At 47.3% G+C, this 15,911-nt stretch overlaps 1 protein-coding gene across 1 annotated transcript in view; it reads left to right on the forward strand.

The window, feature by feature from the left end:
* The window catches only part of Bcr (BCR activator of RhoGEF and GTPase), a 142,403-nt gene that overhangs the window by 123,699 nt on the left and 2,793 nt on the right, over positions 1–15,911 (forward strand). The window contains exons 17-20 of the mRNA XM_047560046.1: positions 10,123–10,182; positions 11,841–11,950; positions 13,625–13,764; positions 14,908–15,042. Of these exons, the coding sequence (XP_047416002.1) occupies positions 10,123–10,182; positions 11,841–11,950; positions 13,625–13,764; positions 14,908–15,042 (445 nt within the window). The remainder of the gene's footprint in view (positions 1–10,122; positions 10,183–11,840; positions 11,951–13,624; positions 13,765–14,907; positions 15,043–15,911) is intronic.

A 15,911-nucleotide genomic window follows, 5' to 3' on the forward strand; every position in this document is an offset into this window, starting at 1 on the left:
AGTGATGGTCATGGCTTAGGCCCTTTGGTGGGTGTCATATTAGTCTGTTTTTCATCACTATAATGAAATACCTGAGGCAGTCTACTTATGAAGAAAAAGAGGTATAGTTCAGTCTTGAAGGCTCTTAGTCCAAGCCGGTACAGCCCTATTTGTTCAGCCTTTGGTGAGGGTCCTCAGCTGTGTTGTATCATGGTGGGAGCATGTGTAAGAAGAGATCATAGTTCAAAGCAGGAAACCAGATTCAGGGATCGGACTTGATCTTATAACGACTTACTCTCATGAGAGTTCAGGAGTCCCATTTTAATCCTTCCCAAGGTAAGCTCTGCCAGTGATCTGGGGCCTCCGTATGGGCCCCATGTCTTAAAGGTTCCACTACCTCAATACTCTTACACCAAGGACCACATGTCTAGTATGTGAATCCTTGTGGGTCAAATCACATCCAGTCCATAACATACATGCTTCTCATTTGGCCCTGAAGCAGATCTTGGAGAGAGGGCATTTGATATATGAACGACACTTCCCTAACCTGCTGTGCTACACAGCTTTTTGTTGTTGTGACCAAAATACCTAACAGAAACAACTTGAAGGAGGAAAGATTTGTTTATGCTCATAGTTTTCAGAGGTTTCGGTCCATGGTCAGCCAGCTCATTGTTCTGGGCCTGAGGAAAGGCAGAATATCATGGTGGAAGGGTATGGTGGATGAAAGCTTCTCAGCTTATGGCAGCAGGAAAGCAGAGAGAAATATAAAGAGGAAGGGTCTAGGGGGAAGATAAACCCTTCCAGGGCACAGCCCCAGTGACCTGCTTCTTCCAATTAGGTTCTACCTCCCAGTAGTCCATTCAGCCATCAATGGATTAATCCACTGATGAGGTCAGAGCCTTCATGATTCAATCACTTCTGAAAAGCCCCACCTCTGAACACATGAAACTTTGGGGGACATTCTAGATCTAAACCATAACACCTGCTCAAATCTCCAGAGAAACTGGGGGGTAAAAGAGCAGAGTACAAAGCTATTACCTCTTGACCTTTGCCCCCATTGCTCAACCTTTCCTTCTTACTCTTCATATTTTGCATCTGCCCCCAGCCCAGTACATTCCTCACCCACATCCAGGCCCTTAGACCCACTCCCAGCCTGCATCTTACATAGCCTCACAGCTGAGCCCAAGGAACCAACAGACTGGGTGTCTGGCTCCTTTTGACCACTCATCAAACAAGGCAAGGGAAGATTTAGATTCCTCTAGTCTTTGACTTGAATTATCTGAATCCTCCACCACAGGAGTCCTAGGATTTGACTCAGGCCTGTTACTGGTTACCTGAGGGTCTCAGCAGGAAAGAGAACAGAACTAATACTAACCTTCCTTCTTTATTTTTTTGGGTGCTGGGGATCGAACCCAGGGCCTTGTGCTTACAAGGCAAGCACTCTACCGTCTGAGCTATCTCCCCAGCCCCCTAACCTTCCTTCTTTATCACAGCAAGCTGTCTCTTGAAATCCCTTTCCATGATGCTATCATACATAAATAAAATCTTTCTTTTTTTGGGGGGCGGGGGTGCTGGGAATCGAACCCAGGGCCTTGCGCTTACAAGGCAAGCACTCTACCGACTAAGCAATCTCCCCTGCCCCTAAAATCTTTCTTTATGTGCACTGTATGTGCTTTCTTTTCAGTCTGAGCACCCTGCTCCAGTCTAGAAAAAAAAGAAAAACCAGAGCTGGGAAATAGTGAAAGTGGTAAAAACAGGTCTTATTCAGAACTATTGAAATAGGACAAGAGAGACCCTCCTATGAACCTGGGCTCAACATCAAATGCAGCATAAACAAGTGGGATTTTATATCCATGGAGCAGAATGGGAGTGAGTGGATTGAAAATAACTAAAAGGTAACATCATGAGAAAGGGGATTCTGGCTAAACGAGCCTAATAGGATTCTTGCTGAAGGCAAGTCAGTTGATCAGACACCACCTGGGGAATGGTGGAGCATGATCACATGTTAAGTATGAGCAGATGAGGCGGGTGGAGGCTACCTTTCCCATCCTTTGTGTTCCAGGACAGCTCAAGGAGAGCTCTCACTTGCTGTTCTTTCCTATAGGCACTTACCTGTCGGGCACCACCAAACCTGACTTGAGATATATGGGCTGTATTCTAAAAAGTAATTATTTGGTAATCCCAACAACTTGGGAGGCATAGGTCAGAGGATCACAAGTTTAAGGGCATCTTAACAAGATCCTCAGTAACTTTGGCCCTATCCAAAAATAAAAATAAAATAAAAAGGATTGGGGATGTAGCTCAGTGATAAAGCATCCCAGGTTCAGTTATTCACATGTGGGTATATAATCCTAGCTACTCAGGAAGCTGAGGTAGGAGGATCACAAGTTTGAGGCCTGCCTGGGTGACTTAGGGAGACTGTCTCAAATCTTTAAAAGGGGTCGGGAATGTAGCTCGGTGGTAAAGCACTTGCATAGGACACATAAGGCCCTGGACTTGATGCCCAGTACAGCAAAACAACAACAAAATTATTTATTTATTTATTTATTTTATTTTTTATTTTATTTTTTTTAGTTCTTTTTTTTTTTTATTATAAACAAATGGGATACATGTTGTTTCTCTGTCTGTACATGGCGTAAAGGCATACCATTTGTGTAATCATAAATTTACATAGGGTAATGTTGTTTGATTCATTAAAATTATTTATTATACCTATTAAAACCGTAAGACAGTTCAGGACCATTGAGGTAGGTATAGAAACTATGACAATGGAGTTTTTTTGTTTTTGGTTTGTTTATTTGTTTGATACTGGTTGTTGGAACTTGGTTGTTGGAACCTAGGGGTGCTCTACCACTGAGCTATATCCCCTTTCCCACTCCTTTTTGAGACAGGATCTAAGTTGCTGAAGGTCTTGCTAAGTTGCTGAGGCTGGCATCAAACTTAAAATCTTCCTGCCTCAGCCTCCCAAGTCTCTGGGATTACAGGTATTTGCCACCATGCCTGGTGGCAATGGGATTTTGAAATAAGAGGGAGATAGTGCTCAATTCAGAATATAAGGGGAAATTGAGAATTTATAGCCAAGGAACAGGATGGGAGGTCACCAGATGATGGAAAGACTAAGAGGGTAGGCACATCAGGGATCAGGGGGACCAAACTTAAAAGAATTCTTGCTTAACCAGGCACACGTCTGTAATCCCAGCGACTCTGAAGTCTGAGGCAGAAGGATCAAGTTCAAAGCTAGCCTCAGCAAAAGCGAGGCCCCAAGCAACTCAGTGAGACCCTGTCTCTAAATAGAATACAGAATAGGGCTGAGATGTGGCTCAGTGGCCAAGTGCCCCTGAGTTCAATCCCCAGTACCAAAAATAAAATCTTGCTTAAAATAGGCCAGTGTGATTGGACATTAACCAGGGGATAGGAACCTGATTGGATATTGAGGGTAGAAAGTTCTAACTAAACTGGTTTAGCAGAATTCTTGATAAAATTGTGATCCTGAGGACATGCCCAAAGATGAGGATGAATTCGAAAAAATTGCTCAGAGGAGTTCAACTAAACTTTGGTCAGGGTGAGAATCTTTGTCAATTCCCCCAGCCCCAACACACTTATTGTGACCTGAGTGAATCACCGCCTCTTGCCCCCGCCTCCCATCCAGACTTGTTTCCTTATTACGTTTGGTTTGGGGTGGAAAACCATGATGCTGTGAGGGTTCAGTGATGTGTCACTCTTAGGTCCTGGTCAGTGTTAGCTGCTATTATTATTCTTATTTCTCATCATCATTGTGAATTGGTGGTGGGGAAGACCAGATCGGGCTCCAGATCTCTGGTCACTGCCTGGGTCAGAGAGATGAATGGGAAGCATGGCCTCTGAACCTTCATTAAACGGGAAGGAACTGAGCCCTGTGTAAAAGACCTTATGACTCACACTGTGTAGGCAACTGACTGGCCTGGCTCCTGGTGACCCAGGCTCCTGGCAGTGAGGGCTTGTTTATGGGATCCCAAGAGGAAGGAAGTTGGAGGAGGGGTAGTGATGCTAAGACCCCAGTCTGGCTTCTTTCTCCCCAACAGATGCTGTTTACTATATGGGGTATACCTGGGAGAGGCATTTGTGATTTGCCAGGACCCAGTATTCCTGAGTCCAGGTGTTCCAGATGACATTAGGTGTCATCATGCTGTGTCATGTGGGAGGGCTGCTCCACCATCTGCATCCTGCTGCTAAAAGTTGGTGGGGATGGTGTGACCTAGTCCTCCCCTACTCCAGCACCCTTTATAGGCACCCTTGACTCAGAAGTTGAGTGGAGAGAATTCCTGTGAGATGAGGCTGTTGCAGTTTTGATAGGGAGTGTCCAAGGGAGGACAGGAAGAAGCCCAGATCCAACCAAGAAAAAGAGCACACCCTAAGGAAGGGGTCCAGATGGAAATTGAGTGCCAGAAAAACTCACCTGTCTGTGGGCATGAAACATCAGAATTTTCTGGGGTTGAAGTCCTGGTTCAGTCTTTTTCAGTCCTCTAAATGATGTTGATGGTACTGATTCAGTTGTCAGGTCTCTACTTCTTGCAAGATGGAGCTCCAAAAGAAGAAGGTAGAAGGCTTCCCCTTCCAGAATAGAAGGATGGGTAACTTATTCAGAGCAATGGGCCAGAAAGGCAGAGGGACACAACATACAGCTGAGGACTGCTGGGGTAGTACTAATGTCCATGGAAGAGTCACCAACAGTGAAAATCTGAGCCTTTGTTTCTGGGTGGGTATGTAGAGCCTAGGCCAGGGTCCTTTCCAAGCCGACCCTGAACCTCAGTGAACCTTCTGAGCAAGTAAGGCCATCCCATCCACCCTCAGGCACACTCATGGTAGAGAACCTCCTGTAAGCCAGGAGCAGAGAGGCTCAAAAAGAAAGATACTGTGACTGTGTCAAGAACCAGGCCCAGCTGCAGGGGCCACCAGTGGCTCAGATGACAGTTATTTACAGGGCATAGTGAGGGCACAGAGGCCTTCACAGAAGAGGGGACACTGAGTCTGTCTTCAGGGAAGGACTTTTCAAGGTGATGGCATTAGCATCCTAAATTCTGAGACCAGCAGAAGCATAGAACTTCTAGGGATGCACAAGTCCTGAGTAACCAGGCTTTCAGCCTGACCCAGTGTGGGTGGGACATGGACAGCAAGGTAGTCAGGTGTCCCAGCACATCCTGGAATGAGACCAGGGTCTAGGGAGAGTTGTCAGAGTCAGCAAAACTCAAGGCACATGGAGCCTCACAGCTATTAGGAATTTCTTCCTTCAGTCATCTTTCTTTCATTACCATTTGTGAATTTTCTAGGTTTTCTCCTATAGCCCTGTTCTTCTCTTTAGAGGGTAACTTTATGTCAAGCCATGGAATTTTTTCTACTCCCATTTCCCCTGCTTGTCCCATTTCTCCTGACCTTTTATGTGTCTTGCTGGGCTCAGAACTCAAATTCAAACAGGAGCATCAGGTTGATCTGCTTTTTGTCTATAGGAATTTGCCCATTCTGCACATTTTACATAAACAAAATCACACCAGAAGTGGTCTTTTGTGACTGGTTCCTTCCATGTAGCCTAATTATTTTGAGGGCCATCCACACATAGCATTATCAGTAATGGCTGAAATAATGAAATTTGGTTTTTCCGCCAAATATATATACCATGACTCTGCTTTTCTACTCACCTGTTGATGGACACTTGAATCCTTTCCCATTTGGGACTATTATGGTTGATGTTGCTGCAAACACATGCTTGTTGAAGTCTTAGGGTGGGTGAATTTTTCTGTGCTTGGATAGACACCTGTGGAATTGGTGGCTCATGCAGCAAATTGACTTTGGGGGACTGCCCTACTTTTTCCATAGTGGCTGCACCCTTTTCATCCCAAGTAACCATGTGTGACAGTTCTTATTTCTTCATATCCTGTTTACACTGGTTATTGTCCATTTGTTTTATTATAGCCATTCATGGGGGTAGGGATCCCCCCTTTTCTGGTACTAAAGATCAAGCTCAAGATCTCCTGCTTGCTATGTATATGCTCTACAGTACACCCCTAACCCCTTTATCTTTTTAAGTGGTATTAGAATCTCTCTGTAATCAAAGAGAATGCTGTGCTAAGGCCCAAGAGAACAGATTGGGGTCACAGGGAGAATAGGGCAGAGAGTGCCATGGCCTGAAACCAGATTTCTCTCCCAGCAAGTACAGAGGTTCTCTGGAGTAAGTGGATTATAATGCAAATATATGAAGCTCAGATAGGAGTAACTGGGGATGCTCTGGCTGGACCATCTGGGTCCATGACAATAGGTGTAGAGGAAGCTATTGTCTATGAGGAGGCAAGTGAGGAGGGAACAAACATTTCCTTCTTTGGACAGTTGAGTCATGCTCTGCCCAACCCACTGCTAGAGTGAGTGAGATCATGCCCTGTGGTCATTTGGAGGTGGCTCATCTGGCTATACAGACTTCTGAGCAAGAAGGGCAGCATCTGGTCCTCAGCAGTGCAGGGTGTCAGGGGTGCTTCAGGGCCTTATTCAGTGCCCACCCTAGTTGGACTTGAACCCTCCCTCATGCCTCTTACCCCACTGGGATGGATATGCTGGACAGTTTTCTCAGCAGACCTCTGGGCAACTGTCCACCAGCCCCACCAGTCAGTGTTCTTCTGAGACCCCCCATCTGGCTAACCCCTGAAGAGACAAGCAGTGACCCAGACCATCCACCCAAGCCACCAGGTGTGAGCAGATAGGTTCCTGCCTGACTAGTCCCCATTCAACATCAAGTGCATTCCGAAGTGGACCCTCAACAGCATCCAGAGTGCCTCATTTTTTCCCTGACTGCTGTTTCCCAATCCTCTCCCTTCCATCATCAGTTTTTCCAAATCCCAGTCTCTTGTTTTTCTCTCTTGTGCTTTAAATAACTGCATGAGAAAGCGTGCCAGACTTGAATACTGTTTGGGGTTGGACCGCTCTGAGGCCCGGGCCTCATCATCATGCTATTCTTTGTGCAGCTTCTACACTGCTAAGCACACTCTGTTCTTTGGAGTGGAGCCAGCTTCAGGGTGGCCTTTCCTGTTGGATCCACTAATTTAGGGCTGCCACAGGGGCTGGATGCCCAGAGGCCAACACACCAAGCTACAGATAGATCTGATGAAGAGCTGGCCTGGCAGCATCAGGGCCAGGCAGGGATGGGTGCTAGATGTCAGTGTTTAAGAATGGACAGTGGCTTGAACCCCATGTAGGACCACTCTTCACTCTGCTGGCTTGCACAGGTGGGCAGGGACCACATGCATGTTGTTTTTTGACCTGGGTTCATTGCAAGTAGTGTATGTGATTATTGGGTTATAAGCTTGGGGGTGTGCAAGCCCTGGGCAATCTCTAGGGTGCTCCCAGCCTGACATGGATTGACCAGTCACACACATTACTCAGTGTCCCCAAATTCTGACCACAGGAAACAGCCACTTGAGAAGGAAGCTCAGCTTTTCTGGGCTCAAGAGGAGAGCAAGACACTTTGGAATTCCCGTAACCATTAGGCTCCTGTGGGGGTAGGAGGTGTTGTTTTTCCCATACACAAACAAAAAAATGGAATGCAGGGGTGATGGGAAGCTTTGACCTTGGCCAGCCAGGCAGGGGGCGGGGTTTCCCTTGGAGCTTGGTCAAAAGGCAGCAGAGACTGGGAACTGGCCACTGTACTTCTGTCCAGCCCGTGGGCCTCTCAGAGCAGCAGGGCTGAGGATGCGAGAATCGCTGTCTGCTCCTGCTGCAATGCAGGGCCTCCTTCGGTACTTACACCCCCGCCGAGCAGGACGGAGCCTGGTGGCCTCTGCCGAAAAGCACCTGTATGCACGAGGCACTGCCCTGTGGACCCATATCCGAGACCTGGTGTGCAGGGGCAAGGTGGGCCAGCAAATGGGTCTTGGTTCCCAAGTAGGCTGGGAGGGAAGGGGTCCTTGTCACTTGGATGTCTTAAACAGCTGCTCCCCCTGCCTCTGTGCTTATCCAAACTCTGAGCTGCTTGTCCATGGCTTTTGCCAGTCCTGTGTGTTTGAGGGCAAGGAACCCCTTGATTGCTGTTCTCTGAAAGGAAAGGGAGGGATTTGTCCTACTTGATGTACTTCTGGGTTTCTGTTAACCTGCTTTTGAAGAGAAAAGGGCACCACATCACCTTCCTTGAGCAGCCAGGACAGAGGTTGTGGGTGACCAACCAGCAGGCACACATTCCTTGTGTCCTCCAGTCCTACCTGGTCTGGTATGGAGTGACATCTCTGCTGGCCCCAGAGCCGGGAAGGACTCAATGTCATCCTCCTTCTGCATCTCTCAAAGGAGGCCTGGGGTTCACTCTTGAGAGAGAACCTCATGGGGGATTTCTTTTTCTGGGTGGTTTGTAATTAACTGGTCCCTCTTCACGGACCTTGCTTCTCAGGGCCGGATTCCCATGGTCTGGAATGTGGTCTATGAAACCTTCCCAGGCAGATTAGGAACCTGTGACCACACAGTCCCTTAAGGGATGCATTCTGCCACCCTTGGTTTTTGGTGTCATTCTGGCTGTACATTTCAGATCTTTTGAAAATGTTAACCAGAAGGATCCACAAGAGAAGGTGGGGAGGGCTCATTTCCTGGGAGTGCCTATAAGAGGGAGAGAGACCCAGGTGCACACACCTAAGAGGTAGAGGCAGCTGGGCGGGCCCCTTGACCTCCTCTTGAATCCCTCCTTTTTTCTACCTGCACCATCTGCAGAAGTCCTAGGTCACTGTGCTTAACATTGTTGTATGTGTGCACATGCAAGTGTGTTTTTGCATGTGTGCAAAAATCATGAAATGTGGTGTGATCCCTGCTCTTAATTAACTTGCCTAGTAGGAGAAATAAACCATCACCTGAAGCAGGTATTGAGAACACAAGGCCATTTATGATGTGTGTATATAATATGTGCCATGTTCTGTGGTGTTGGACAGTGACTTCCTTGACCTGGCTTCACACCATTCTGGACAGGTTTCTACTTGCCCAAATTCCAGGTCTCACCTGGGTACATGACTAATTCTTTGGGAGTAGAACCCAGGGAGATGTGTTTGTTTTTTTTTTTTTTTTTTTTGTGATGAATAGAAGAATTTTAGTATATCCTTTTTTTTTATTGTAAACAAATGGGATACATGTTGTTTCTCTGTTTGTACATGGCATAAAGGCATACCATTTGTGTAATCATAAATTTACATAGGGTAATGATGTTTGGTTCATTTTTTCCTTTCCCCCCGCCCCCCAGGAGATGCTTTTTGTTTTATTTTGTTTTGCAGTTCTGGGAATCAAACCCTGTTGTGCCTGTCAAACACCCTACCACTGCTTTACATCTCCAACCCTGGGAGGTGTTTTTTTGTTTTTTTTGTTTTTTAAACAAGAATCTCTCAGCTTCTTATTGCCAGGACAGTATCTTTGGCTATATTCAGGAACTGCTGATGTGATCATGTGCTCACCAAAAAGCAGCTAGAGAGCCTTCATGGATATGGGATGTGGGGTGGGGAGTGGGGCATGTGACCTGGCCATAAGACTTTTTTATTTAGGTGAAATTAAATGGCAGCTTCCTGCAGACCAGCTGCTGGACAGTGTCTTATTGTGATTAGAATTAGAAAGTCTTCCTTCTGGTCCCTGCTGTGTGATTTGGAGCTATGCTCAAAATTCTTTTGGGCCTGACTCTTAAATTAAGTCATAGGGCTATCCTGGCCTGAAGGCCTCTCCTGCCACAAGCCAAACCATGGCACAAGGAGAAAATAAGTATCCATGATTCCCAGGACAGCAGTCTTAGATGCCATGCCCCAAGTTGCTACTGAAATTGGACTTTCTAAAATGTCCTTTATACCAACCATTTGCCCTTCACAGAGTGTCTCACAGCACCTGTGATGAGGGGGTACAGGACCCTGAGCTATTGCCCCCATACCCACAGGCAAGATCAGGCCCAGGCAACAGAGGTTTGGGAGGAGTAGGGCCCTGAGGTTCCAGGGCTTTCAAACAGGTCCTCTCCCCTCTCTGAACCCCTCTTGGCCTCTAGATAGAGGTGCCGGCCACAATTAGGCTCTGCTTCTGACTCAGGTATGAAGCAGTAGCAGGTGTGGGCCACTGCTGGGCAGAGCCTAGGAGCATACCCAAGGGCTTCTGTTAATCATGCCTCCTTGATTTCAGCTGGACCCTCAAGCCCTACAAGACAGAGACTGGCAGCGGACAGTCATTGCCATGAATGGGGTATGTATCTACATGATTCTGTTATCATGAACTTCCCACATAAGGTTAGGATGACCTGATCCCTTCCAAAACACTCAGAAGGAGGCTAACTCTGAGTTGATATCTGAGAGAGGGTGTGGCTAGAGGAGGGAGAGGCCACTGCAGAGCAGAATCATTTTGCCCAGGAAGGAATCTTTTCCTTTGGTGGCTGGAATGCATGCAGTCAGAGCCCAGGTCCTAAGCATCCTCCTGAAAGATCTCATGGTGCCACCCTGACAGGTGAAGACTTAACCCAGGGCCCTGGGATCTTCCCATAGCAACCGAGGTCCCTGGATAGTCTTCAGCTCACCTGTACAAATCTTTGTATAGGTTGAGTTTTCCTTATCCAAAATGCTTGGCACCAGAAGCATTTCGAATTTGGGTTTGTTTTTGTTTTTCTGATTTTTGAAATATTTGCATGTATGTGAAGTATCTTGAGGACAGGAGAAAAGTCTCAACACAAAATTCATTTATATTTCCTACACCTTACACACATAGCCTGAAGGTAATTTTATGTATTTTGACCCATCAACTTGAGGTCAGTTGTACAATTTTCCACTATGGCATCATGTCAGTGCTCAAAAAGTTTTTGGATTTTGAGGCACTTCAGAGTTTCAGATGAGGTATGCTCAGCCTATAAGGAACAAAACAAAACAAAAAACACCCAGGGCTGGGATGTGGCTCAGTTTTAGCACTGCAAAAACAAAACCACATACCAAAAAGACCTGAACATATATGATAAAATATTACATTGGTTTCTTACCTTTTTGTTGGTGCTGGGAATTGTATCTGTAATCTCACACACACTAATAATGTGTTCTACCACTCAGCTACACCCCCAGTACTATCTACTCACTGTTTATTTTGAGGAACCTAGAGATTGAACCCAGGGTGTTCTACCTGGGGGTAAGACACACCCCCAGGACCTTTTTATTTTGAGACAGGATCTTACTAAGTTGCTGAGGCTGGCATTGAACTTGGTGATCCTCTTGCCTCAGCCTCCTGATGTACTGGGATTGCAGATGAGCGCCACCAGGGTCAGTTCCATTTACTTACTTTTAAAATTATTATTGAGAAAGAAAGAGTCCAAGCACACACCTGTAATCTCTGCAACTGGGAGGCTGAAGCAGGAGGATCACAAGTTTGAGGTCAGCCTAGGTAATTTAGCAAGGCCCTAAGCAACTTAGTGAGACCCTGTCTCAAAAAAAAAAAAAACAAAAAGGACTGGGGATGTGACTCTGTGGCTAAGTGCCCCTGGGTTCAAACTCCCATTTAAAAAGAAAAAACAGGACTGGGGAGATAGCTCAGTTGGTAGAGTGCTTGCATTGTAAGCACAAGGCCGTGGGTTCAATCCCCAGCACTGCAAAAAAAATAAATAAATAAATAAATAAATAAAAAGAAAAAACAATGGGGATTGTAGGGAAATATTCTGGGCAAGCCATTTCTTAAAACGATCCAAGCCATTCCTGACTCTTGCTGAATTAGATCAGCATCCTCTCAGGGATGGCCTCACCTTACTCTGGAAACCTGACCTGCTTGCCCTGGGTCAAGAAAGATTTGTTGAGACTTCCAGGGACCCTTGGCACCTTAGGCACTGAGGACCAGGAGTAAGAGACCTGTGCTCTTTCTTCCCACTGCAGATTGAAGTGAAACTTTCCATCAAGTTCACAAGCAGGGAATTCAGCTTGAAGAGAATGCCTTCCCGCAAACAGACGGGGGTCTTTGGAGTCAAGATCGCTGTGGTCACCAAGTGAGTAACTTGGGTGTGGGCTCCTACATTGAGGGTGTGTCCCTGAAGGTGTTTCTGCAGGAAAGAGCAGGCATGGTTCTCTCCCCTCTGTGCATGATTTCTCTATAGGGAGGCCTCCCAGGACCCTGGGAACATTTATGTGCTTAGCTACCTCCTGTGTTAACTGCAAAACCAGCTCAGGAATGTCCTTGCCTCCTTCCTTGGGAAGCAGTCTGCTGGCTCCTATCTGACTCCAGGAACTGCCAAATTGTAGGATTTGCTTCCCTCACTTAGAATTTGTCATGATCCCAGGTTCCTGTTGAATAATTGTAACCCCTGTCCCTTTATCACTTGTCGGTTGCCAGGACAGGCCTGTTTGTTAGTTTCAAGGCAATTCTCGGGTACAGGCCTCTTCCTCCTAGATTTCATTCATTTCCCCAGGATGGAATCAGACTGGGCCCTGACCTTACTGGTCGTCTGGGCCAGAGCTTGTGTCATTCATTCCCCAGGCACTATGGCTAAATACCACTCCTGCTAGGCTTGGTGTCACAGGCCTGTAATCCCAGGGACTCAGGAGACTGAGACAGGAGGGTTGCAAGTTTGAGACTGGCCTCAGCAACTTATTGACTCTGTCTCAAAATAAAAAATAAAAAGGACTGAGGATGGAGCTCAGTGATTAAAGTGCCCCTGCTTCAATTCCCAGTACCAAAAAAAGATAAAATAAATAAACACCACTCCTATTCCCGTGGCACTTGAGGAAGGCTCTGGACATGATTAGAAGAGAACTTTGTCCTCAGCTCTCCCAGATAAGAACCCCCAGGGACTCCTGCTGAGACCACCTCCCACCCCTGTCCAGGGGCCTGAAGGTGCTTATTTGGGAGAGCCAAGGATGGTGTTCTCTTTTCATGCCCAGGGCCTTTTTTGGTTTTGGAAAGAGTTTTGATGCACCCCTAAATCCAGTTGCAAAACAAAACTGAAATTAAGGCCTCCCAGTAGTACTGACTTCTGTCTTTGAAGTATTCTTGCCCCAGGAGACACAGATGGAGATACTAGAATCATCCATTGCTAAGAGTCAGAGGAGAAAAGCAGTTAGAACTGCAAGATGCTTAGGCAACTCTGTGGAGTCATTCATTCAATAGATTCTTGTCGAGTATTTGCCACGTGCAGTTTTCATCTCTTGAAGAGACATGGAGGGGTCAGAGGATTCACTTCATATAGCAGTCAGCTGGCAGGACTGAGACCAGGTCTGATTCCCCATCTCAGAGATAAGACTGGTTTCCAGGACACCATAAGGTCACTTGTTATTGCAAGGTCTGTGATCTTTTAACTGCACTCCTGTGGCCAGCTTCACTTAGAAAAACCTTCTGGAGCTAGAGGTTTTCAGTGGCAGAGCATTTCCCTATCATGTTTAAAGGCTCTGGGTTTAATCCCCAACACCACACACACACACAAAGGAAGAAGGAAAGAAAGTCTCCTCACCTTTCCCTAAAAACTGTACATAGCTTGCAAGTGTTCAGCTGCTTCATGCCCTTAGAAAGGCCCAGTGATAACTATAAGCTCATAGTGTGTAGGGAAAGCACACACGGGCTCTATGTGCAGTCCCAAACCTGGACACCTTCCTCACCCCTGTCTCTGGGTAGGCTGATGGGTGACCGGGCTGCCTGGACACAGAAGACATTTCCTCTCCCCCAACAGGAGAGAGAGGTCCAAGGTGCCCTACATCGTGCGCCAGTGTGTGGAGGAGATTGAACGCCGGGGCATGGAGGAGGTGGGCATCTACCGTGTGTCTGGAGTGGCCACAGACATCCAGGCGCTGAAGGCAGCCTTTGACGTCAGTGAGTGTCATCTGGGCAGTGCGGGATGGAAGTGGACAACCTGTGCCTGTCTGATCATTCTCTATACCTTTTTGTCATTTATTACTTTATTATTTACAAATATGAGACAGGCCACACACAGTGACAGGTACCTGTAGCTGAGGCAGGAGGATCACTTGAACCCAGGAGTATGAGGCCAGCTTAGGCAACATAGTAAGACCCTGTCTTAAAAAAGGGGAGTAGGGGGGAGCAGCAGCAGCAGCAGCAGCCTGTTTTATACCCATCCCAGGCACACTTGCCAAGTTGGACTAGGTGTTTCCATGGGAGTTAGCCTGCTGCTATAGGGGTGGACAGGAGGTATTGAAGCTGCACAGGCAGCATGGTGTGACCATGGCCTGTTCGAGGATATCATGGGACATGGACATGACCCAGTTCCTACTGGTATTGTGGTGTCTCCTCTCATTCTACCACCCTCACATGCTATGAGGATGGAAGAACTGCCCAAGTTGCCAGGCTAGACTATTCAGGCCCCAGAGGATCCTTGACCAGTATTCTCAAAGGGAAATGTACAGAAGTAGGACTCAACAGGACTCTGCCTGCAGACTCTCTGTAGGGGACATACTATCTGTCCTGACTTGGAGCCCTTGAGGTACTAGCAATACCAGCTGGATCCTGCTGTTGTGCCAGTTCCCTCTAGGCAACCGGAGTTGACGTTGCCTGTGGTATGGAGGACCAGTAGCCATCCGAGCCCAAAAAAGGCACCTGTTTAAATACTAAAATGACTCAAATAATCCCAGTCCCTTCATGTTAGCAGAAGATGCCGGTGTCTGGGCAGTTGCTATGTACAGGGCAGAGCTGCCTGATTCTTGCCCAGCTGCCATGTTCTCTACTCACCTTGCTGCCTCCTCCTGGCCAGGTGCATCTGGTGCCACCCCTGGGCTGCACCTTGCTGAGCAGGGGAGAGAGTTGTGGGGATGCACTCACTTCCCTTGCAACCCTGCACAGACCTAGAGCTTTGCAGATACTTGGGAAGAATAAGATGAATCACTCAAAAGGGAGGGACCCATGCAGCAGTCAGCATTGTAATAACTGTTAGCCAAGATGGGGATTGCAGAAGACCTGATTCAGCATCCATGTGGAGGTTCTCTATTTCTGTTCTTTCAGATAACAAAGATGTATCAGTGATGATGAGTGAAATGGATGTGAATGCCATCGCAGGCACGCTGAAGCTTTATTTCCGTGAGCTGCCTGAGCCCCTCTTCACTGATGAATTCTACCCCAACTTTGCTGAGGGCATTGGTAAGCACAAGAGGCCTATGTCTTACAAGAGGCATCTTCCTCTCCTGTTCACTGCCACCCTTGCAGGGGCCTGTGCTGTATCTTTCTGCCATGGTCCACATTTCACCCTGACCAGAGAAATCTGGCTGCATGGGCCTTTACCCATGCTCAGAGGGCTGCTTGCTGTCCCAACCCTTTCAGTAGACTGAGAGGATAAAGCAGCTGGCACTTGAATATGCCCAGATGTTGGGTCCTGAAGACCATAGCCCTCCTTTCTTTAGACCAGGACCCTACCCCTCTAACTCATGTTGTAGCCCAGTCAAGCAGAGGTTCAAGCCCTGCCTTCACCCTGAGTCACCCTGGAAGGAGATGTCCAAAGGGCAGGTGGGCACTAGCATCTGAGGCAGATACAGTCTCCACATGACCCCTAGATCAAGTCTGCCTACCAGGGCCCATTCAACAAAGGACCTAGTCTCTATGACCTGAAAGTGCCCCCAGAGTGCACAGGGCAATGAGAAGGCTTCCCAGGGCTTGGTGGGGCTGGGACTTTGTATCCCTCCTCATCTCCCACTACCTGCTTTGTTCCATGCTTGGACTCTTCCTGGGATGCTGCAGCAAATGACCCCAAGGGAGCACTGCCCATAAGCAGTTCCTCTCATGGTGCCTCTTGCTACTGGTGCCTAAGACACTGTTTGCCCCTTTGGGACAGAGTTCATTCAGGGTAGCTCACACCCCACACAGGCACTCATCACAGGATCCTACTGGGGGCTAGTGCTGTGAGAATGAGGATGACAATGGGCTTGGACTGTTGAGCATCTTCCAGCGCAGGCCCTAAGTATTCCATCTGACCACCCTTGGGAGGTCTAGGCCATGGTTATGATGCTGGAAAA

Source organism: Sciurus carolinensis, chromosome 8, assembly GCF_902686445.1.
Source record: "Sciurus carolinensis chromosome 8, mSciCar1.2, whole genome shotgun sequence".
Classification (NCBI taxonomy): domain Eukaryota; kingdom Metazoa; phylum Chordata; class Mammalia; order Rodentia; family Sciuridae; genus Sciurus; species Sciurus carolinensis.